The sequence below is a fragment of the Monodelphis domestica genome, chromosome 4, assembly GCF_027887165.1.
Source record: "Monodelphis domestica isolate mMonDom1 chromosome 4, mMonDom1.pri, whole genome shotgun sequence".
Taxonomy (NCBI): Eukaryota; Metazoa; Chordata; class Mammalia; order Didelphimorphia; family Didelphidae; genus Monodelphis; species Monodelphis domestica.
The window spans coordinates 164,797,746-164,822,004 of NC_077230.1; the positions used below are offsets into that span (position 1 = coordinate 164,797,746).

Consider the following 24,259-nt stretch of genomic DNA (forward strand, 5'->3'; position numbering starts at 1 on the left):
AGTCACTGATTCTTTCCTAAGTGTAGAATGGAAACTCCTTGAGGGCAGGCACAGCTTCCTGTTTATTTTTGTGACCTCCGTCCTTATCACAGTGCTTGGCATATAAGTGCTCAGAAAATGCATACTGTTGCTGAGAATACCGTGACACACACAAATAAGGGCAGCAGTTCTCTTTGGGAGGGAACTCCTAATACACAAGCAAGTAAATACCGGGTCATTTTAAGAGAGAAAGAAAATCCTGGGGGGAATCAAGAAAAGTTTCCAAGACCACCTTATTTGGTCTTAGTTTTTCTTGTGGTCAATTATAGTAAGTCTAAGCTGCCTAAATGAATTTTCGGTAAAAATTAAATTAGTTTCTAGTAATAAAAGTATTATATTTTAAGAGGTTTATTAAAGATTATTAGAAACCAAGGATACAAAATAATAAACCACATGCCTAGGGCTGATTAGCCCATTCACATCTTTACATCTTGCTGTGTCCGAGTAGAGGAAGAGAGACGCCCAAGTAGGCGTTATAGTCAGTTTAAATACAAATTGTGATCTCGCCCAGATGTGGGACTCAGTTGAGATTATAGGGAATTCTGGGAAGTACCAAGGACTTCTGGGGATTGAAGTCTGGGGTTCAAATCTCCATTTTACATTTCTCAGGCGGTCCCATCATTGATCAGTAGAGCCAGAGTGCTGGCCTGAGAGTCCAGAAGGCTCAGTTCCAAATCTTGTCCCCAGTAACATCCTGACTCTGTGACTGTAGCCTCTTAGTGCTTTGACATCTTGGTACCCTGCATAGCATTGTAAGACTTAAATGGTACTGTGGGTGGATGAAATCACAGGTCTAGCCAAAAAAGATTTTTTTTTAATTTTTCAGAAAAAGATAATTATACAGAGAATGCATATTCCTAAGGATTTCTTTTTATTTTTATACCTCTGTGTTTTGGGTCAGCAGTTTTATCTTCCTAAAAATAATCTGTTGATATTGTAACAAAAATTTTTTTTTTGTCCTGTTCTGGTTGGCCTTGACTGGTGCCTGCCTAAGCCATCAGGCTTTTCATTAGGCCTCTGATACCGCTCTTCCCTAACTGTTGGGAAGCCCAGCTATGCTCCAAAACAGATGCCTTAGTTTTCGATGCTAGTTTTTGTCAGTATGACTGATGATACAGCAAGGTTTATTTGGAGCAGCAAGGGGGCCCAATGTCAAGAAGATTAGGGTCCCAGGGCAGCAAGGGGGAGGAGTCTGATGCTTGTTTAATCTAGTGGATCGTCATTGGCACTGGGAATGGAGTACCTGGATTATGAGTTCAAATACTTCCTCAGACACTTACTAACTATATGGTCTTGGGCAAGCCACTTAAACTCTTGTTTGCCTCCATTTCCTCAATTATAAAATGGGGCTACTATTATTGCCTACCAGAATTGTTGTGGGGATCAAATGAGATAATATTTTTAAGTAAGTACTATGTGATAAATACTATAGATAAATACCGTTAAATATATTTCTGTATATAAATATGGCTATTATTCTAATAACATTTGTTAGGTGAGTTTTTGGGACAATTTTGGTCTTATTTATTATTTTCTTCCTAATAGAACTCATCATAAAAATATTACATTTTGCTAATGTTACAACATATTCTACCATTTTAATCAAAATAACAAAGTTAAAAAGGATCTAATGTCTGGACACAAGTCCTTTGAAGTAACTTTCCCACTCTACCTGTAACCACAGCCAGGAAAAGTGGGGTCTGCTTTTTTGAAAAGCATTTTTGTGCCTCTTCTAATCTCTTAACTAATTTAATTATAGATAACCCTGAATGTGGTACACAGGACTCTAGTCCAAGAGATGGGAATGAGACAGGCTCTCCCCTCAGGCTTAGGAGGAATTTTTTAGTCATGATCCTTTTTTCTTCTAGTCCTCACCTACATTTATGTTTGGTTAAAGCATTTCTCTCTTTCTCTGTCTCTCTATCTCTGTCTCTCCCTCCCTCCCACTCTTTCCCAATCACACTTTCCCTCCCTCCAACTCTGTCTCTTTCTCCCTGCCCCCCTCTCTTCTCCTTCCCTTCCCCTCCCCCACTTTTTTCACCCCCTCTCATTATATATGTTCTTCATACTAATGAAACCATTTTTCTCCTACTGACTTCTGGTTTATGATAGAAGAAGCACCTATTTATTAATGTATTTATGTTAAGATTAAAAATTAAGGCCAAACTGTGGCAGGTAAAAATTAGTTTCTCTGCTAAAAGTATTATATTTTTATGAGGTTTATTAAGGATTAAGAATTTAAGAAAATACAAGTAAGAAAGCATGTGCCTGGGTAGGCCGAGAGACCATTCAATTTGACTTACATCATGAGATGCGTCTGCTTGGAAGCGGAAACAGGAAAAAAGAGACCCAGCCGTAGGCGGAGACTCTTTAAATAATAATTTGTTCTCGGCCCAGGTGAGAATCTCGAGAACTAGAGCAAGGACTTCTGGGGATTGGAGTCCGGGGTTCAAGTCTCCATTTTTACATTTAATATTTGTATAATTGGTCTATTTTGGAAAATATATGAGAGAATGTGTAGGGAGTGATGTTATTCACATGTAAGCACATTCTCCTTTGAAACCTAATAATTTTCCCATTGAAATCCTCCCTCCTTCCCCATTTCCAACCTCAGCACATGAAAACTTCAGCTGAATATGGATGAGTTTGAGTTTCTTTGAACTGAAATTTAGAGCTTCCATTGGGTTGTGACAATTCCTCTTTGAATCCCTGGTTCCCTAAGATACTATTTCCTATACAAGACCTTTCCTCTTCTCTTCTCTCATCCTTCTGCCTTTTCTCCCATCTCTCCCCAGTTAGTAATACTCTCGCCTCCTCGGAATTTCTGTGATTGGTTTTTTGTGTGTTTTGTGTACACGTTCTAGCCATCCAGTAGACTTTAAACTTCCAGGATCTAAGAAAGGGCATTGCCCATAGTAGGCACTTCATCAGTGTTTGTTGAGTTTTGATTGAACTCAAAGGAACGCCTCTTCTAAACTGCTGCTTCTTATTAAAGAGAATTTATTAACTAAAAAAGCTGAAGTAACACAGAAAGTTAGGAAATTCTATGCTTCACTAGATTTGGGATACAAGTTGGAGAAATAATGTTGTACGACGTCTAGAACATTTAGCTTCTTAGATATTATTGAAGTCTAAGTAGAAGTTATTGTAATAATATCAATGACAAATATAGTATATCTTTTTTCGAAGTAAAAGTTTGTGATGTAACCAAAAGAAAGAGAAAACTAGAAGTGAAGAGTTGCATTGCTATGTAACATTAATCAGATTACAACAGCATCTTTGTCAATAAACCTGACTTTTAGCAACTTCTCATAGGTTTAGATGTACACTGAAGTTAAAATAAATCTAAGAAATGATAAACTTAGTAGAATAAAATATAAAAATTATTGGAATGCCATTCCAATAATTAATCATGTTTAAGACAAAAACTTGAACATGTTGCTTAAAATCTCTTTTGACTTCAATTTCCTCATCCATAAAATGATGGGGTAGGTCTAGATGTCCACAGAGGCTCTTTGGGCTCCAAATTTCTTATGCCATTATCTGAGTTTGTTGCTGTTAGGCATTTCAGTTGTATTAGACTCTTCATGATTCCTTTGGGATTCTCCTGGCAAGGACCCTGGAGTGGTTTTCCATTTTCTTCTTCAGCTCATTTGACAGATGAGGAAACTAAGGCAAATGGGGCTAAGGTGACTTGCCCAGGATCACACAGCTGAATAAATGCCTGAGGCCAGATCTGAACCCACAAAGATGAGTCTTCCTGACCTCAGGCTCATACTCTGTCCATAGCATTATTTAATGCATTGACAAAATTGGAAAGTTGCTATTTTTTCTTTTAATTTTTCCAGTATGTACTACTTTTTATTTCTTAACTCTTTCTAATAAAAAATGGAGAAAATAGTTGTAAAGTATTGATTTTTAATGAATAGTATTTTCTAAACCATAAATTACAAGGGTATTTTATAAAATGAGTTTGAACACCCGTTTTATGAACTCTTTCCTTTTTTTCTCCTCGTAGTTTTAGGATCTTTTAGAAATTTCAATTTTGTAAAATTTCATTCTCAAGTACCTTTATGCTTCTTCCTTTCTACCTGTAACCAAACAATCATATAATTTATTCATGGAATCATCCACTTTTCACTTTTCCTTTCTGTCTTATTTTTGTTACCCTTAGAAAGAAAGAGGAAAAAAAGTTTTGTATGTTTCACAGAATCTTGAACAAATTATAGCAATTTAAAATTGTGTGTGCAATTAGGGGGACTTTTTAAAAGAGAGTATTAAATGTTGTCATAACAGGAATGAATGTGTCATTTTGAGACTAATCACAGTTTGCCACTTTGGTAAATTAAAGTGACTTAACTTATTAAAGAGAGATTACCTTGTAAATTTTTATTTAAATCATAGCGTGAGTGCCACTGTCTTGACAAATATATTTTGGTCTAGCAATTTGGGCTCTCTGCCCCTTGTACCACCCATCATCTTTCCCCAGCCAGGAATCTCAAATGACCCACTATTTCCTCTGACCACAAATGCCAGGATATAAATGAATGCACTGGGTGAATTGTTTTGCTCACATAGCCTGGTGTGTGAATAACTTGCTAGATGGGGGGAGTGTTTCCCTGGCTTGAGCCTCTGGAGAATCTGTTTCCAGATGGCTTCCACCTTGGAGCTTTCAATCCGTTCATACCCTGGACTTAGGGAGGTGATGTTTTTGTTTAGATTTCTTTTCTTTTCAGGCAATCTGCATTCTGAAACAGATCCGAGTCCCTTTTTCCTGCAGGAAGGATAATCTAGGTGTCCTCTGATTACCCATGAGACCTGGAATTGATCCAGGGAAACCTTGAGATTCAGGATGGGAGCACTGCACAGTCAGGGGACCAGCTGGGCTCATGGCCTGTGATTTCCTGCCCACAAGGGTAGCTAGCCAGCAAGCTCTTCAGCCATTTCATGTTGACTTCTTTTGTTTTGTTTGTTTATAACATTTAATAAATTGAAGAGGACACTCAAGGTTTCATTTCCAGGTATTGTGCAGAATTAGAACTCCCCAATTTTTACTTTCATAGAAGATCTTTCACAATGAATAGACCTTTTGGCATAAATAATCATTTAAGCATTTTAAAAATTTAAAACAATGGTCTCCTTTTTGATTTGTTTGATGAGATAAATGTCCAGTGTCGTGGCATCAATTCTTTTCAGCTCTTGAGCATCCATGGAGATGGTGTTTGAAAGACTCTGTGACTTGGAGTGGAGATGTAACTACTTGAACACCCGTGTTTAAACAGTGTAGTTTAAAATGGGCTGTTGTTTCATGGGCTGCCCTAGAGTAGATAAGAGCACTGTCATGAACCCTTCATTCCACTGAGTTTTGAGTTTCATTTCTTGAAGCTTAAATGCCCATTTGCCATAGTCACATGAGGTCTTTTGGATGGGACCAGAAACAGTTGTTCAAAGGGAATGTCTATCATGAATTTCTGAAATGGCTAGTCTGTGTGAATTCTCTTGTTGTATTCAGGCCTTTGTATAGCATTGTTATTGATGAACATAAAATAGTTTTTAGAGAATAGATAAAAAAGTGAGTTGGTTTTAGGAGTCAGAGAAATAGCTTCCCTCTCTTTCTGCCTATTGGCTTCATATTGTCAAAGGACATATGTTAGAAGGTATCTAAGACGACAAAGAGTCCAACCAATCTGTGAATAGGAGGAATCCCTTCTATGTTGTACTCACAAAGTGCTTACTTATCCAATTTTTACTCAGATTTGTAGTTTTCTCCCTTCTTTTCCCACTTCTCTCCCTCCTACATGTCTTCCATCCCCAGTCTACTTTGGATAGCTCCTTTAGGTAGTTTTTCCAGTAATTCAAAACTAAAGTTGTAAAATTTTCTTTGCTATAATCCATGTGATTGTACTATCATCTATCCCAACTCTCATTTTTTTCTATGAAAATATCTTGAAAGACTTCATTAAATGCTTTGCTAAAATCTAGGTAAATTATATCACCTTCTCCTGTTCTCATAACCCTGTCACATAAAACATACAATGTTAGCCTGCCATGACCTGTTCTCGATGAAGCCATGCTGATTCTTTGCTGTGTACCACTAACCTACCTAACATTAACCATCCCCTTCAATGATCCTTTCTAAGATTTTGTCGTGAAATGGAATCACTCACTTGAATATAATTTGTAAACTACATTCTCTCAATGTTTTATATCTGTAAGGAAGATAGGAAGGAAGCCAAGTTTTTTTGTCACTGGACTTGATGACCTCTGAAATTCTTTTCAAACACAACATTCTGTGATTCTTGGAAGAGCGTATGATATGAATAGGAGAATTTTAGCTTTTAAAAAAATGATTCATGAAATTAGATGATGGATCAAATCAGGAATTTCCCATATCAGTTAAAAGAAAAATAACACTGAGCTTGGGCGATTAAATATTTCCTTCCTGGGAAGTATACCAAGTATAAATGAAGGAAAATTGTACAGGATGTCATGCAGAAGAGTAAGTGCTCTGAGGCTGAGGACCTCTGAAGGACTAAACGAGGGTATGAGGAAGCTGATCTATATCTTGGGAAAGAATTTTGATACTCAAGTAAAAGAGTTGGAGATAAAATTTAAGTTATTGTTACTGATCTGCCAAATAATTTAGTGCATTACTTCTTTGGTTTTTAGGAAATGTAACACAAATGTGTTGGTTTGTTTTGCTTGACAAATGAGAGAATATGGGTTAAAAAAAAAGGTTTAGTACAAAACCTGGCATATACTAGATACTCATTCCCTTCCCCAGCTCTTGAAAGAAGTTAATTGATTTGCCCATTTTGTTGGTAGGGGTAGATCTCTCTAAGATCTAGGCATCTTGACACATAGCTCTTTCACACAGATAACATACAACCTCCCATCACCTTACCTATAGACTGCTTAATTCTATTAATAACTGAAGATCCAGATAGCAGTGAGGACTTTGGAGGTTGGAGAACTCACAGCTGGAGTCAGGAATGCTGTGATGGCAAGAAATGATGATACATGGTAAAAGATTGATTGCTGGGGAAAGCCCCATTTAAATATCCTTTTTATTCACAGACTGACTAATTAATTGCTTTTGGTACTTTTATATTACAAAATAAAAATTGTTTTAAAATATAAAAGTAAATTCATACCATAAAAAATGAATAAAAAATAAAAGCTCTTGTAATGTTTGAGATGATGAGGAGTGCTATATGCTGTAGAATATCCTTGACCCCACTTTGTCTCACTTTCCTCATCTGTACAATAGGGATAATAATGCCACTTGCAGGAATTGTAGTAAGGATGTTGTAAAGATGATATTGGTAAAGTGCTTCATAAATACTAGTTATTATTGTTACAAAACTGCCCTTGTTATGAAGAACAGCCAATATTGTTTTGAGTCTCCTTTGTCTTTTCAGTAAATATACATCCAGATAACCTCTGCCTCAAGTTTCTTCTGTAACCTTGAGGTTGTTACTTGTGTTGGTGTTAGGGTTTTGAATTCATGTCTCTATTGTACCTCAGATCCATTTTTTAAATTGTTCTTTTTAAAAAAACATCCTTTTCACTTCTTCTCCATCTAACTCCCCCCTAATAGAACCAAACCACCTCTTGTAGCAGATAGTGCGTTTAAGTAAATCCAACATACTAGTACCATTTGCACATGGCAGCCTCATTCCACACCTTGGAGCCACCACCTCTTTGCCAAGGGTTGCTAAACAAGCTTCCCCATTATTCCTCTGAAGTCATTATTAGATGCTGCATTCATCCAATTTTCGAAGTTTCTTAAATGTTATTTTCCTTTACATTATTGTGCTCATTATATACATTGTTTTCCTGTTTTCATCTTGCTTTGCATATCATTTTACAGAAGTCATCCCAAGTTCTCAGAACTGTTTTCCACTTTTACCGAGTTTGATTACTCAAACATTAGATGTGATTTCCCCATATTGGATTTCTTTTATGCTTTTTAAAAAAATTAATGTTTAATCAGCCAAGCCATAAAAGACATGACTAACCCTTGCTTGAGGTCTTACTAGAGAATAAATTACTCTCTTCCTACATTTTGAAGTCTAATTTTCTGGCTTAAAATTAAAAATTTATTGAAATGCCTTATATTGTGACCAAATCTTTAGTTTATTTAACCCAATGCGAATAACCTTTTATTAATTTCATTTTTGTTATGCAAATTCCCCTTTATTAAAAATGTTAATCTACATATGAATGATGAAAACAAGAACTGACATTTGTACCCCAAGTTTGTGAAGCATTTATATGTGTGAATATGTGTGTATACATGTATATTTATGTATATAGATATCTATATGTGTATACATATACAAATAAAATCTAACATGATCCTTCATTAGCCTAGGAACTAAGTAGTACAGGTATTTTCCCCATTTCATAGAGAAAGAAATCGAGGCGTTGAGAGAATAAGTGTGATTAGACCAGTGTCTCATAGTAAGTTTCAAAAGTGAGATTCAATCCCAAGTTTTCTAAATTTTTTTTTTTAAACCCTTACCTTCCGTCTTGGTGTCAATACTGTGTATTGGCTCCAAGGCAGAAGAGTGGTAAGGGCTAGGCAATGGGGCTCAAGTGACTTGCCCAGGGTCACACAGGTAGGAAGTGGCTGAGGTCATATTTGAACCTAGGACCTCCCATCTCTAGGCCTGGTTCTCAATCCACTGAGCCACCCAGCTGCTCCCTCTCAATTCTTAGGGTAGCAATCTTTCCTGACACTTAGACATTAGATTCTAGTAAGGAGTAATGTTGTATTTTAGAATGGTTTCTGAATTTTTTTTTAAACCTTACCTTCTGTCTTAGAATCAATACTAAGTTTTGTTTCTGAGGCAGAAGAGTAGTTAGGGCTGGACAATTAGGGTTAAATGATTTGCCCAAGGTCACACAGCTAGGAAGAGTTTGAGGTTAGATTGATTCCAGGACCACCTTGTTCTCAGTCTGGCTCTTTATCCACTGAACCACCTAGCTGCCCCAGATTACTGAATTCTTGGATAACTCTAATGGGAAAAAATAATGACATGTTTTAGATTTTTTAGATTTAGGTGGATTTAGAGTTTAGGACCAATTGTAGATTGCATGTGTAGCTATGGGAATTATCTTTGTAGGCATGATACTAGTGTGCTATATCACTAGAGAATGGACTTGGGAAAATCATCTACATTGAAGTTTTAGGACATGATGGATAGTTCAAGACGCACCCAAACAGGAGAGAGTTCCATCATGAAATCCAGGCATAGTAGGATGGGATGTTCGGTAATATAAAAAGCCACATAAGTCAAGAAAGAGCACTGAGAAAAGATCATCAGAATAAACAGTTATTAAATCATTTATAGTGTTGGTAATAGCCATTTCCATCCAAGAAATAGAATAAGTAAATAAGTATAAAGGCCTGACTATTCCCCCCACCCACACCACCCCCCATGAATTCTGGCTGATTCTGAGATAGGTAATCCTATAATAGATAAAAAGAGAACAATTTCTCTGTAGACCAGCAGCTTTCATCACACATCTGCAGCAGAATTATTTTGTAGGTGATGATGTAGCAACTGGCCAAATAAACAGCTTGCCTGATTGGAATGTGTTCAGCAGTTGTAGTCTCAGGGGCAGAATAAAAATCTTTGCCTTTTTTTCTTTTGGTAAAACGCCTCCATTTTCCTTGATAAATGAGAAAAGCACACATGCCATTCTTTTTGTCCAGCATAAAGCCAAATTCTTGATGAGTAGGTGTTTAAATCTCTATTAATAATTTCATTAGAAGAATAATGAATTCATTCATTTTAAGTTAAAGTATTAAATAGAAAAGGAGAAAGTTTTAGGAAATCATATTCTTGGGGCTTGTGAGTTTTTAAAAATCATGTAGACGAATAAGAGAGCACATGAGGATCATTAGTGTATTTTTTTTTTAACCCTATAACATACACAAAATTTATTTGACAATTGTTCTACAGGTAAGCCGTCTCCTGATCTTGGGAGGAGCCAATGTAAACTACCGGACAGAAGTTTTAAATAACGCCCCAGTGTTATGCGTCCAATCTCACCTTGGCCATGAGGAAGTGGTCACTCTCCTGTTGGAATTTGGAGCTTCCCTGGATGGGATGTCAGAGAATGGCATGACTCCACTCTGCTATGCAGCAGCTGCTGGCCATATGAATATAGTCTCTCTGCTGTCCAAAAAGGGAGCAAGGGTAAGTGGCAGGAGCACACAAGCTAGATTTTATTATATTACTTGCAGATGGAGAGTGCTTGTTTCCCAAAGTGGCATAGGCTATTATTTTCTACTCATCTTTGATCCTGGTACAGTGTGCGTTTGGAAGAATTGTATATGTATGTTTTAAATATGCAGGATAAGACTTTCATTCCTAATTTGTAAAATTTCGCCCCCAAAAATGCAGCGTGAACAAAAAACAGGTTGTGATGCAGATTTTGAGTTGTTTGTTGTGCGCTTTGTTAACTTTGAGCTGTAAATATATTAGCAGAGAGATTCACCATATGGATTGCTCATTAATGGATACTTTTCTTAGTCTACAAAAAGAGACAGAATACTGGAGGTGAGTCTGGAGTGCTTTAAAAGTGGCCAGCAGCTGGATTTGTAAGCATTTAGTTGTTGCTGCTATGATTTTTTTCAGCTGGCTGAGTAGATTGACATCCAACTCAACATGGTACCCAAATTGACTGAGAATTCTGTGATCAAGACACAGAGTATTGGGTTACCCTTTATTTTTCAGTTTCATATACTGATCTTTTAAGATCTGTTAAAATGAGCTCATTTAAACTATGATGTTTTCATAATAAAATTCAAAAGCCAACCTCTAGAGAAGTATTAATTTCTAGGATTAATAAAAAGAGATGATCACACTGTCCTCTGTCCTTGTCAGACTTCATCTGGAACATTAATTTTCCTTTCTATTCACCATGGTTTAAGGACATTAGTAAGTAGGAGACCATCTAGAGGAAGGGAGCTAGGATAGTGAAAGATCTCAAGTCCAGGGTGTATTAGAATAGACTGAAAGAATCGAATGTAACAGACTTCCCTACCAGCAGCAATGCAACGACCTAGGACAATCCAGAGGAACTTATGAGAAAGAACACTATCCACACCCAGTGAAAGAACTGTGGGAGCAGCAACGCAGAAGAAAAACATGTGATTGATCATGTAGTGTGATGGGGTTATTATTAGAGTTTTAATGTAAAAAGATCACTCGATTGCAAATATGTATAACACGGAAATGGGTTTTGAACAATGATCCATGTATAACCCAGTAGAACTGCTTGTCAGCTTAGGGAAAGGGGAGGGAAAGAGCATGAATCATGCAACCACGGAAAAACACTCTAAATAAATAATAATAATAAAAAAAGAATAGACTGAACGAATGGGACAGCCCGGTGGTACAGTGAATCTGGGCAGAGAACAAACATAGGCAGTAGTAGGCTAATAAATACTCATCCACTGTGCCTCCATCTCATTTTCTCAAGTGTAAAATAGGGATGATAATAATAGGACCCTCCCCCAGGGTTGTGAGGATCAAATCAAATAAAATAATACTTGTAAAGTTCTTTACATTCCTTAAAGCACAATCTAAGTGCTAACTGTTACATTTAGACTAGCAGAGTAAAGATTTGGGGGGAATGGGATGGCTGGCTTCAAGTATTTGAAGAGCTTTCCTAGGGGCAACTAGATGGCACACTGGATTGAGCACTAAACCTGGTGTGAGTTCAAATCTGGCCATAGACACTTAGTTGTTGTGTGACCCTGAGTATGGTACTTACCCCTATTTGCTGCCTCAGTTTCCTCATCTGTACAATGAACCAGAGAAGGGAATGGCTAACCACTCTAACATCTTTGTGAAGAAAACCTGAAATGGGATCATAAAGAATCAGACATGACTGAAAACAATTAAACAAGAACAATGTGAGAACAGATTAGATTGATTCTGTTTGGCTACACTGGGTAGAACTCAAAGTGGTGGTTTGGAGTTGCAAAGAAAAGAATTTAATCTTGAAATTGGGAAAAACTTCCCAAGAAGCTGTCCAGAAGTAGGTGGGGCTCCTGAGAACCTACTTGGTTCTCCTGGGTTGGAGGTCTTCAGTCCTAGGCTAACTGACTTCTTGTCAGTGATGTTAAATGGGGAATCCTTTTAGGCATGGGTTGGACTAGCTGACTGCCACATGGCCTCCCTGTTCTCCAGTTTTGTGATTCCAAAATCCCATTTTCTAAAAGAGCTGGGCTGGTATGCAATTTAGCAAACATCTCTTGAGCACCAGCAGAGGGCAGACAGTAAGCTTTGCCTCAGATCTTCCTGCTTTCATGGAACTTACATTCCAGTAAGGGAGAGGACGTAAGAAATACAGATAGTTGTGCTATATTGCATTTCATTTGATGTGCAGAGGACAAGGTACTTTGTGAGATTCAGGATAAAAGAAGCTCATTCCTAATAGGGGGATTGTTTCACGGGAGAGCTGTTTTTGAATTTGGCTCTAAGGAATGGGAAGACATTCTGAGTGCTACAAAATGGAAAGAGGATATTCTACACTTAGGAAACATAGTCCCAGAGGCAGCTCCTTTGTGAAGATCATTTTTTTTTTTGGTAGATTGATTTGAATAATTTTACCACAGGAGTTCAGTTAAGGGAAAAGATCCTTTTTGAATAATAATGGGAATTAAAACTTTCCAGTTCTCTTTGACTTTTATCCATATTAATAAATTCTGATAGACAGAGAAAAAATTATATAAGTGGTTCATAAATATCTTTCAGATTTTGTGAATCATTTTTGTTAAAAATTGTACTAATAAAATGTGGTTTTGCAGGATCCAGAATCATCATAATGCTACCTTAGTTAGACATAGCATTCATTCAGAGGCAGCTAGCGGTGCTGTGGAGAGAGTTCTGGGCCTGGAGTCCTTAAGACATGAGTTCAGATTAAGTGTCCCACAGTAGTCGTGTGACAGTGAGTAGGTACAACCTCAATTTCTCACCTAAAAGGTGGGGATAATAGTAGCACCTATGTTGCTGGGTTGTTGTGAGGATCAAATGAGAGAATACCTGTAAAAAGCACTTTATATCTTCTTTGGATCATAGTAGGTGCTTCATAATTGCCTGTTCTCTTCCCCTTTCCTCCTGAGATGTTGATATATGCTGTCCCATTTAGCCATCATGGTGGTATGGACAAGCATTTGCATAGACTTTAGATCCTTTTCTTTGGGTCATGATTGTAGTTTTCATGTGGGCTGCAATTTCCAATAAAGGCAGGCCCATTTAGAATTGCCTTTCAGAGTCATTTAGGGTAGTCTTATAATTCTAAATGGCAGTTTTAAAATATAATCCTAATTCTCATCCATGTATCTAGGGACATGGGTTCTTGGAATGCAGAAGGCAAAATTATCTTCCATATTCCATTGTCACTTAAAACCTCACAGCCCAAACGTTCTGGGACTGGTCCTCTTGACCCAAGAAGTATTCATATGCCTATGCTTACTTTTCATTCTAGATCATTTAGGAAAGTATCCATTTGTGTAAAATTAGGAGGATTGTTCTAGATACTGTTCTATGAATTCATGACATGAGATTGTTCTAGATACTGTTCTATGAATTCATGACGTGAGATTGTTCTAGATACTGTTCTATGAATTCATGACGTGAGAGGTTCTCAACCTCTCAATTTGTAGCAATGAGAATACATAATGCATATCAGGTATTTACATTCTGAATCATAACTGTAGCAAAATTACAGTTTTGAAGTAGCCACCAAAATAATTTTTTGGTTTGGGGTCACTGCAACAGGAGGAACTGTATTGCAGGGTCACGGCATTAGAAAGGTTGAGAACCGCTGTGCTATTGGAATGCCCATCTCCTCGTCCCCTATCCCTCCATCAGCGCTCCCTGCCCCAGGTGGTGAGCATAGAAACACAGGTCCATTTGTTGTGGAGTCATGCCAGTTGTGTCTGACTCTTCATCACCCCATTTTGGGGTTTCCTTGGCAAAGATACTGGATCGGTCTGCCATAGCTTTCTCCAGGATCACATAGCTACCACTAAGTGTCAGGAGACCTGATTTGAACTCTGGAGAATGTGAGTCTCTGTGATTCCATGCCCAGTGCTCGAACCACTTGTGCCACATAGCTATTCCCCCAACGTCCATGTATGTCCAAGCAAAGACATGAGTGTGCCTCTAAACTCTACACTGGATTTGTATGGGTTCTTAGTCTATATAGTTTTATATATTTGCAAGGGAATTTGTAGGTTATTTGGGTTTGAATGACATAGAGGGTAAGGATGGATTTTGGATGGTTCTTCATAGTTTCTTCATTGAGAGCCAAAAGGGTACCTTAGAGATTTTCTAGTTCAATCGTGTAATTTCACAGATGAGGACACTGAGGCCTAGAGCAAGTTGGGCAGCTCAGGTCCTTCCTATTTCGTTTTTCATACAGATGTTAGCCTACTCCAAGCTTAACCAGAGCCGTAAAAATATGAATTTATAACTATTTAAGGATTAGTTACATGAATTATAGGAAGAGGTTCATATTAGAATACTTTCTAATCATAAATGCCTTTTAGTGCATTCGAAAATATTTGAGTTGCTTACCACTTTTCCTGAATATGCATGCCTTTTGTTAATTCAGGTACATCTATACACCTTTCAGAAGAGCAATGGTCAAATATTGTGATTTCTTTCCTTCTTCAATAATACAGATTGATCACCTGGATAAGAAAGGCCAATGTGCATTAGTACATAGCGCTTTAAGGGGACACTGCGACATCCTGAAATACTTGCTCAGTTATGATTGGGCAGCAAGTATTCATCAGCAAAATGTGTTAAGGAAAAGCCAGGCACTTCAACAGGCATTGACTGCAGCATCTAGTATGGGTCACAATGGGGTAAGTACTGATTTAGTTAGAAAAATCATCCCAAACTTTATGCCAATAGAACCGTCTCTTCCCCCCCCTTCCCCCCCCCGTCTTATAAGAGAATATAAATTTATAGTCATCATTTTCAGTGGGGATACCATTTCTCTAAAAATAATGCCTATAATATATAAAAGGAAAGAGAAAAATCTAGTATTTTTTAAAAATGTAGACTATTGATCAATCTACACAGAAGAGATCTTTTGTCAGATGAAACTCCCCAAAGTTGAATGTTCAAGTGTTCAATGAAGGTAAACAAGGTAAACCTAAGAGCATAAAGTTAATCATATGGTATCTCAATTCCAAAATGGTTCATGAATAAAAGCTAGGATTTCAAAGCACTTTGTGTTCTGGCAGTCATTGAGGAAACTCAGCACAAAACTTTCATATCTGAAAAGTAGAAAAAAAAATCTGGTCTGTTTAGAGATGTTTACCAGTGTTGTTCATACCTCAGATCAAGAATTTAAACTTGGTAATGAGACCTATTTATTCCAAGCTTTGTTCATTTCTGTTCAAATCTAGATTTGAACTGAGTTTCTCTTCTCCTCCTTCTAGTTCCTTTTCGTCTAACATCTTTACCTCATTTTAAACTTGGTAGTATTTCTTTGTTTTTTTTTCTCTCTCTCTGGTATCTAACAACTCCTATACTTTGACTACATTGACATCCCCTAAAGTGTGCTGTAAAGCACATTTTCCATTCAAAGTTTGCTGTCCTAACTTGCTGCCCTTTCTTCCTGTGTGTATGTGTATCTATTTATATTTATACTTTCATGTATCTATCCATATCATATTATATAGTGGAGAGGTATATGAAAGTATGAAAGACTTTTACAATTTATTTGAGAAGGTAAACAGAACTTGCTAGAGTTGTGCCTCTCTAAATCCTTCCATATCACCTCATATTCAAATCAGCCTGGAAGGAATGCTGTGCAAGGGAAAACTTGACATACCTAGTAACTTTTTGATTTAAAAGATAGAACTCTTTACCAAATGAATTGAGGGTTATGGACTGTGAAACTTGAGGGAGAATCAGAGATTCCTTCATGCTAATAAAAGTTCTCCTCCCTTCACGTCTTTCTAGCTCCCATCACGGTTGATGAGGTGAAAGCAGCCAATTCCACCTCATTACATCGACAGGCCAATAGTTCAGTATGTGGACACTTCAGTTGATCTCAAAGTCAGTGTTACTTGCTGCCTTTGCTTCTTACAGAACAGTGGGAGAGCTTAAAAATCCTCTTGGATGGAAAGATTCCTGTAGGGAAAGAGAAAGTGTTTTTCTGTAGTGTAATGAACTAAGGATGCTGCTTGGATTTTACCTGTAGTGAAGAAATATATTCAATTTGACTTTCCTTGTGGGAAAACAAATTAGTCCTACTCTAAAGGTTCACACAGAAAAACAGCACTTTTTATGATCGATGTTGTTCCTCATTGATTTGTCTTTTTGCTTTAGATCATTCTAATATTTTATAGACTCCTAAAGGCCTGAGAATACCCAATTTGTGATGGTTATTGCTTTAATTTCTACTAAAGGCAAGGATATTTAAGCTTTGTGTTTAAAATGTTTTGTTTGTATTTTATCTCCCCTTATATGAAAAATAATGCTTAGTGTTTAGTGATTGTTCCTGAAATTCTCTCTCCTGTGTTTCATGGAATATAATAAACCCTTATGTTGTTAGTACTCACTAAATTACCTGACCATTTTTGACAGGTAGTCCAGTGCTTGCTGGGAATGGAAAAGGAATATGAAGTAGATGTCAATGGTACAGACACATTATGGGGAGAAACAGGTAATTAAACTGCTTGTAATCTGGAACATCTTTTTTAAAAATAAATTTTACTTCCATTTTGCCCCAATTGTTTTAAATATGAATTAAATGACATGTAGTTTTATTATTTTTGTCATAAGGCAATTGAAGTTTCATGGAATTTTTTTTGTAACTGTCAATGATGAATGGATATAATTTTTATTAGAAAGGTGAAATTCTAAGTACTCAAGCACATGGTATAAAAAGGCTGTTCAAGTTTTGGGACAATTTAGAGAGAAAGTACATTGTAATGCCAATTCAAGTTTATTATCTAAGTTTGACATGTGAATGGTAGACACAGTTCCCGTCTTTGATTTGCCAGCTGACCTGATTGAACAAATGTTTACACCAAGTACTTACATGCCAAGCATTAAATTTCCTAAGATGAATAAAATATAATCCCGCCCTCAAGGACCTCATGTGGCCTAGAGAGGTTTGGGGGAGGAATAAGACATGTTCACAAATAAATATAAGTTAATGTCGGTAGGAATATGAGCAACTGGTATCTAGTAAAAAGAATGTTGCCATTTGGACTGCAGCAGTAAAATATATGGGATTTATGCACATAAGTGTGTTTAATATGCATTTAAAAATATATAGTCTCTGCGTGCATAGTTATATATACTACACATGGTCTTTGCATTGTGAAGATCTTTATTTTCCAAGTGTTTTAAAATTATTTATTAGGTAACAGGTTAATCAGTACACAAGCCAGCTGGTAGTGTGGGGAGTTTTTTAGCTAATTAACTATGGTAATTTAGGAAAAGCATCTGGGATTTTCCTGGCCTCTAGTGTAAATAGTCTCTTTTTATTCATCTCTAAAGGGCACTGCAAAAAAAAAAAATCAGAATGGACATATGCCCTTCATATGCCCTTAAGTCAGTGTGCAGGTTAGAAATTAGTTTGGTGATGGTAAATGGTTATTTCCCTTTTTAAAACGGTTATTGCATTTTTATATCACCTTTATTTCAAAATGTATTTTTCCCACTACCTTCCCCATTGAGACATTCCTTATAACTTAGTGAAAAAAAAAAGGAGAAGGCATTTCTATAAAACTAAACCAACATATCAATCAACTCTAGTGGTATGCAGCATTTCACACCCAAGGACCCCCACTTTTTGTGAAGAAAGAAAGAAAATGAATTTTCTTTTCACTTCTCTAGGGCTGACTTAATTGTGATAATTGTACATCAATCCGTTAGGGTTTGGTTTTTTTATCTAATTTTCCTCATTCTACTTCAGTTGCTCAGCATTAGTGCATAAATCCTCCCTTGCTTTTGTTTTGTTACTTACTTTTGTTTGTTCCTTAGGGCTCAGTGTGTCATAGGGTACCCTGATGTCCCTCTAACTTGTCAAGTGGTGTTTTCAATCCTTTATTATGCCAACAAGATGTTTCTAAAAATGAGATAGTGGTTATAAGATCTCCCCCCCCCCCTTTTTCTTTCCTCTCTCCCTCCTATTTTCCTTCTCTTTTCTGCCTTTCTCTTGTCTGTCTTTGACCTTGAATGATTTTTTTCCAGTTTGTCTTTTAAAATAGGTCAGCATTCCCCCATTGTGTGAATGAGGAAAGGCTACTTAGATGATAGATACAGGGACCCCAAAAGAACCACTGTATGAGCTAGGCAAGAATCATAATCTCAATATATGGTATTTTGGGATAGAGGTACTTAGGATATATTTTAAAATTTTATGGTTGTCTTTCTCTTTGTCTCTATCTCTCTATCTCCCCCCTCCCCCTACCTAACCATCAACAAAAATGTACATTTCACTGATTTTAAAAATAACTATTTTTGGCTTCCCTTTTGAATTTTTATTTTCTCCTCATTGTTTTTCAGATGTCTTATTGATGCTTTTACCAGGGCATTTCTCATTAACCGTTTATGTCACATTCAAAGAACTTCCCAAGTAAAGCTAAATTTGGTATGCTATTTTAGTATAGACTCTATTACAATGCCATAGCACAATATTTTAGAACCATATGCCTCTACGTCCCGAATGGTTTTCTATTCAATTTTCACAGTGTCCTGAGGAGGACGGGGCCTTGGGTAGCCTGTGGAGCAGCCCCTGCATTTTACAGGTCTGTCAGCTACAGGGAGGTTCATTGGGCAGGGGCCGGGGTTAGCACCGTAGTCCTGAGTCCTGGACACGGCCTGCCCCTCCTAAAATAGAGATACGTTTATAGAAAAATAAGCAGGTTTCAATCTCACCATTTGTTTGCTGGAGACAGCCTTGTGTGCTTCTACTTTTAACCCTCCAGGTTGCTTTGTAATTGAAAGAACAGAAAGTTTTCCGACTTTACTGTTTTCTTTCCTAGTCGAGCCTATTGTGTATAAAGCCAGCTCTCCCACAGCACGTCCAGCAATACTTAAACTGGTTCCCAAAGGCGATTGAAACAGCAAAGCTCATCTTGCCAAAGGGGAGAGTGCTATGCGGTTGGCTAAGCTGGCTGATGGGGAGAGCCTTAGAAGTGCCATTGTGGAGGGGTCGGACCTCAGGAGTCCTCTTTCAGCCCCGGCCTCCATTCTCCTCTCCCTTAAGCTGTGCTTCTGGATGGCCGAGGGGCTTGTGATCGCTGACACAAATTATGGACTTCCCATCAGTCTTAATACAAAGTAAATAATGGTTCGGCCTGTACTTGCCCAAACCTCAAACAGAACCATCTATCTTCATATTCCCCTTTTGAAGCCTGGGATGCAGCTCATAGCGTTCTTCAGCTGGCTTGCCAGCAAACCTCTGATCAGCCAAGAGGCACTGATGTGGCTTTAAAGACAGTGAAGACAGCAAGCTCAGCGTTTTCTAGGCTGAGATGACCGAGTGGAACTTTTACTGGGCTGTGTGTGTCTTTGCAACTTCTCCTGACTTGTCTGCTCATTATTTCTCCCTGACATCTTTTTCTCTTTGTTCCATCAGCCCCTGCATGCCCGGCCTCCCCTCCCTGTCACTCTTCCCATAAGCAGAGCACTTTTCAGCCTAATCTTTCTTCATTATCTCCCCTCAACTAGTTCTTCCTGCTGACCAGCTTCACCTGGAATATTCCCTTTCACCCCTCCAGGGAAGAGAGGCAATTAGGGGGCTCAGTGGAAAGAGTTCTAGGCTTGGAAACAGGGAGAAGTTAATTCAGATTTCTGCCTCGGACGCTTCATAGTTGTGTGACCGGAGGCAAGTCTCAACCTCCTTAGGACGGAGACTCCTTCTGTAAAATAAGAAGCTTGGACTTGGTGGTGTCTAAGGCCCCGTCCAGCTCTAAATCTAAGACCTCATGGCCTGTGTGCCCTCTTTTTCCCTGGCTTGATAGTGTAGAGCAGCAGATCAAATACAGGGAAGATTGAATTCTAAGTCGCTTTAAATCTCATCATTTGTTTGCTACTCTGCCTTTAACCCTCCAGGTTATTTTGTAATTGAAAGAACAGAAAATTTTCCAATTTTTCTGTTTTCTTTCCTATTGGATACTATTGTATATATAAAGCAAGCTATCCCAGATCATGACCAACAATGCTTGACCCAGTTACCAAAGGTTATTCAAACCTCTAAGATTGAGTGCAGTTCTAAGACTGGGTTCAGTCTTGATTGTTGGCTTATCATGAGATCTACAGTAAGGGTTCTTTGTCATACACCCAGTTGGCAGTCTGATGAAACCTCATGGATCTGTTCTCACAGAAATGTTTTTAAATCCATATAAAGAAGTTTACAAAGGAAAACAAATATTTTGAAATAAGGATGCCAGTTTCCCTGCCTTCAATTCCAGCAGATTAAGAACCCTTGATTCTTATTTTGGGCTGATTTGGGCTTCCTTAGAAAATTTGCAGACTACAAGAAAAGTCTCTTTGTGAACATTTTTGTTCAAATATAACCTGGCTCTTCAGCAGATTAGATAGACAGCCCTCTAGATCCCTTTACCCCAGAATGAAGGAATGGGAAAGAAAACAAGAATAAGGAGTCTGGTCTTTTTTTCCCTCCTTCACTGACGGGGTAACTTTTCTTTTTGATGGTATACAATACTCTATGTTCCTCCCTCCTTACCATGGGGATGCTTTGGGGCATGGATATAAATGAGACATGAGATCCCCAGCATTAGGATATAGGTTACAGATGTGGGTGCTGTGCCCCCCAGAGATAGAATTCCTTTTTGGCTGAGGAATAAGGATAGCATGGATGGATTATGGACCTTCCAAACAAATCACATCTTTTAGAACCATTGTCTGCCCTGGGTTCCTTTCTCTTTCCTCACCTTTGGCGGGTGTGTTCATGCATATGGGTTCAATTATCTTCCCCCACTGCATATATCTCCCACATCTCTATCTCCATTGTATATCTTTAACAAGAGACATCAAAACATCATAACAGAGCGCTGTCTGGAGAGAGGGAGACCTGGATTCAAGCTCAGCCTCAGACAGGGGATGACTTTATCATGTCACTTAAAGTCTTACACTTAAAGTTCTCTAAATAACCCTCTAAGTTCTGGATCAGGTCTGGACCCAGCCTCTCACCAGAACTGCAGGCCAATGTCTTTAATTATCCCCTCAGCATCTCCTTCCAGATGTTCCATCTCAACTTCTGGAGGTCTGAAATGGAACAGTGGATAGAATCCTAGAGTGAGGAGGACCTGGGGTCAATCTGATCTCAGATACTTCCTAGCTGTGTGATCTTAGGTGAGTCACTTAATCCCAGTTGCCTAGTCCTTGCTGTTCTTCTGTCTTAGAACTGATACTAAGACAGAAGGTAAGGCTGTTTTTTTTTTAATCAGTTCTCCACTGTCAAATCAAATGCCTTTGTCTACTTTGTGCATTATTTGATATTAATAATTATTCAATTCATTCTCTCTTTTGAGTTCCTTGAGCTCACCATTCTTCCCATCCTCTTTCTACTTATTGCTTTGACTGTTCTCTCTCTGACCCTTCTTATTCCTCTGTTTCTAGTTCAGAAGATGGAGAAAATGTATATTAGAGTCTTGGTGAGTTCCCTGGAACATGGAGAGACCGGGACTTTCCCAGGATCAAATAACATTATATGTCAATGGTTCAAGTCTCTATTATATGTCAATGGTGGGCCTTAAACCCAGAGCTTCCTCTTTCCAAGGATGGTGTTTTCAGTATTATAGTGGATTGCTTTTTACAAGATTTGTGATCCTATGAAAATCTTTTGACATCTGGCCATTTTCACCATGTGCTTCATGTTTTTTGCTAAGTTTTTCTTAAGCTGATTCCATTCTTAAGATATAGAATCAAAGCACTTAGACTCAGAAAGGGACCTCAGGTGACATCTGGTCTGCTTATTTTACAGATGAGGAAATTGAAAGCAGGAAGGTGGAGTGATATACCCAAGGTATATATATATATATATAATTGTAGAGACCAGTGCTAGGATTTTGTTTCTGTTTTTTGTTAAATCACTCCTTTTCCACCAAATACTTTCCTATGCCCTTTAAGAAATCAGAAGGATACAAGAGAAGGGCTCTAACCAGCAGGCAGTCTTCCTTCGTTTTGTTGTTGAGGAAAATGAGTAAGTTCTGATGAAAGGCAATATTGAAAGAGATACTTCATGCACTCAGTGGAGGATGGATGTTTGGAGCCTAGACTCAAACTGGTAATTCCAGTGGAATGCTTGGACTAGAGATCACAAGCACCTCTGATGAGGTTTTGCCATGCTTCTGACTGTGGTCTATGAGAAATCAGACCACAAAGTCACTGGCCAAGGATTTTCAACTTTGGACTCGAAGACCCATAATATACATGTAGTCACAGAGAAACATAAAAAACTAATTTCTCAACTTATCTAGCCTTTCATCAACTTTTATTAGATTGTTAGATTATCATAGGCTTCATCAGCTTCTCTGAAGTTATAATCAGTCCCTGTATCCATCAGAGTTCAGCAGGCTTTCCATGATACTTTACATTACTGTGGTCAGCGTTCTAGTGCTGTTTACTTTGTCCTCCATCATTTCATATGCATCCTACAATTTTCTTTGAATGAGCATTTGCTATGGTTCAGCAGTGGTATGTTCCATATACCAAATCTCGTTTAGCCTGTCTCGATCATTGGGCACCCACTTTGCTCCTCCTTCTTCGTGATTACACAAAATGCTGCTTGAAATATTTTTGGTTGTATCAGACCTTTCCCTTTGACCTCTTTGGAAAATATATCTAGTAGTGGTATCATTTGTGTTTTTGTAGTTTTGTTTTTTACCCTCGTGATTATTCCCTTGGGTGTATGCATTTTAGTCACTTCTAAAATAAAATTATAAACTGTTTTCCTAAGCATTTGGACCAATTTACATTTCTTTCAGATGTGCATTATTTTGCCTGTCTTCTTATGTACCCATTAGCATTTATCATTTGGGGCTTTTATCAACTTTCACAATTTAATAGGTATGAGATGAGACCTCCAAACTGTTTTCATATACATTCATTTTATTATTAGTGATTTGGAACATTCTTTCATAAGGTTGCTGCTAGTTTTCTTTTGCTTCCCTGAAAGTTGCCTGTTCATATCTTTTAACCATATATACTTAGGTAAATGTTTTGTTTGTTGTTGTTGTTGTTGTTGCTCTTTTTTTCCTGACAAAGATACTAGAGTGGTTTGCTGTTTCCTTCTTCAGCTCCTTTTACTGAGCCAAACAATTTGAACTCAGGAAGAGGAGTCTTCTTGACTTCAGGCCTGGCACTCCATACACTGTTGTTGCCTACCCTGCCTAGATGCTCCTAATGGCATAACTAATGTCCTCAGTACTTGGTGCATTATTAGAAGTATTGGATGCTTTGCTGGAAATATTGTAATTACCATCTTCTGAATAACTAAAGATGCCATGCAAATTGTTCTCTTGTAGACTAACAATTGCTGCTGACCATGCTCAACATTTCTAAAAATTTGCTTTCAGTGCATTTTGTCTCCACTGTCCCACTACCCTTCTTTCTCTCACCTCCAGTGTCTTCATGCTCTGGCATTCTGTATGTCCTCACCCTATTGCCTTATTCATTTTGTCTTCCATGGAAGTGTTTCCTGTCTCCTACAATTGTCCCTATGTTCAACATTCCTGTTTTTTAAACATGGTTTTCTCAGGAGGGTGTTAGGAGAGAAGTGGTGTGATTACGTGGATTGTCTTTGTCCCTATTTTTAGCTCATATACCAGAAGAACCAAATTCAGATCCGTTATCTCTCGCTTTAAAGACTTATTACTCATCCATTGGTTAATAAGAAGTTAGTTTTCCCACCATAAAGTAAATAATCAATTAATCATTCAAAATATATGAAGATAAATCCTTTTAATGATACATGAATAGTAAAATATTCATAAAGAAACGTGGGGTGGTTAGTATTCAGGAAGGGAGGACCCCATTGAATTTGGAGCTCAAAGATTAGCTTCAAATCCTAGCCCTTTCAAACACTGAATTTTATTAGATAATCTTTACTATACTTTCTATTCCTAAATCAGTGCTTCTTTTCTTTGGTAACCACAAGAGGTTGTAGAATCTTGAATTTTAGCGCTCTACGG

At 37.8% G+C, this 24,259-nt stretch overlaps 2 protein-coding genes across 6 annotated transcripts in view; one reads left to right on the plus strand and one right to left on the minus strand.

Annotated features, from left to right (window-relative positions):
* Positions 1 to 24,259, plus strand: part of TANC1 (tetratricopeptide repeat, ankyrin repeat and coiled-coil containing 1) — a 290,552-nt gene that overhangs the window by 239,179 nt on the left and 27,114 nt on the right. For all 5 annotated transcript variants that reach the window (XM_056793909.1, XM_056793910.1, XM_056793911.1 and 2 more), the window contains 3 exons: positions 10,014 to 10,250; positions 14,753 to 14,938; positions 16,674 to 16,752. In XM_056793909.1, coding sequence (XP_056649887.1) covers positions 10,014 to 10,250; positions 14,753 to 14,938; positions 16,674 to 16,752 — 502 coding nt within the window. The remainder of the gene's footprint in view (positions 1 to 10,013; positions 10,251 to 14,752; positions 14,939 to 16,673; positions 16,753 to 24,259) is intronic.
* Positions 10,092 to 24,259, minus strand: part of WDSUB1 (WD repeat, sterile alpha motif and U-box domain containing 1) — a 127,495-nt gene continuing 113,327 nt past the window's right edge. Inside the window, exons 12-15 of the transcript XR_008911213.1 lie at positions 15,953 to 16,217; positions 14,646 to 14,761; positions 11,833 to 11,918; positions 10,092 to 10,229 (exon numbers count right to left, since the gene is read on the minus strand). The gene's annotated coding sequence lies outside the window, so the exon portion shown is untranslated. The remainder of the gene's footprint in view (positions 10,230 to 11,832; positions 11,919 to 14,645; positions 14,762 to 15,952; positions 16,218 to 24,259) is intronic.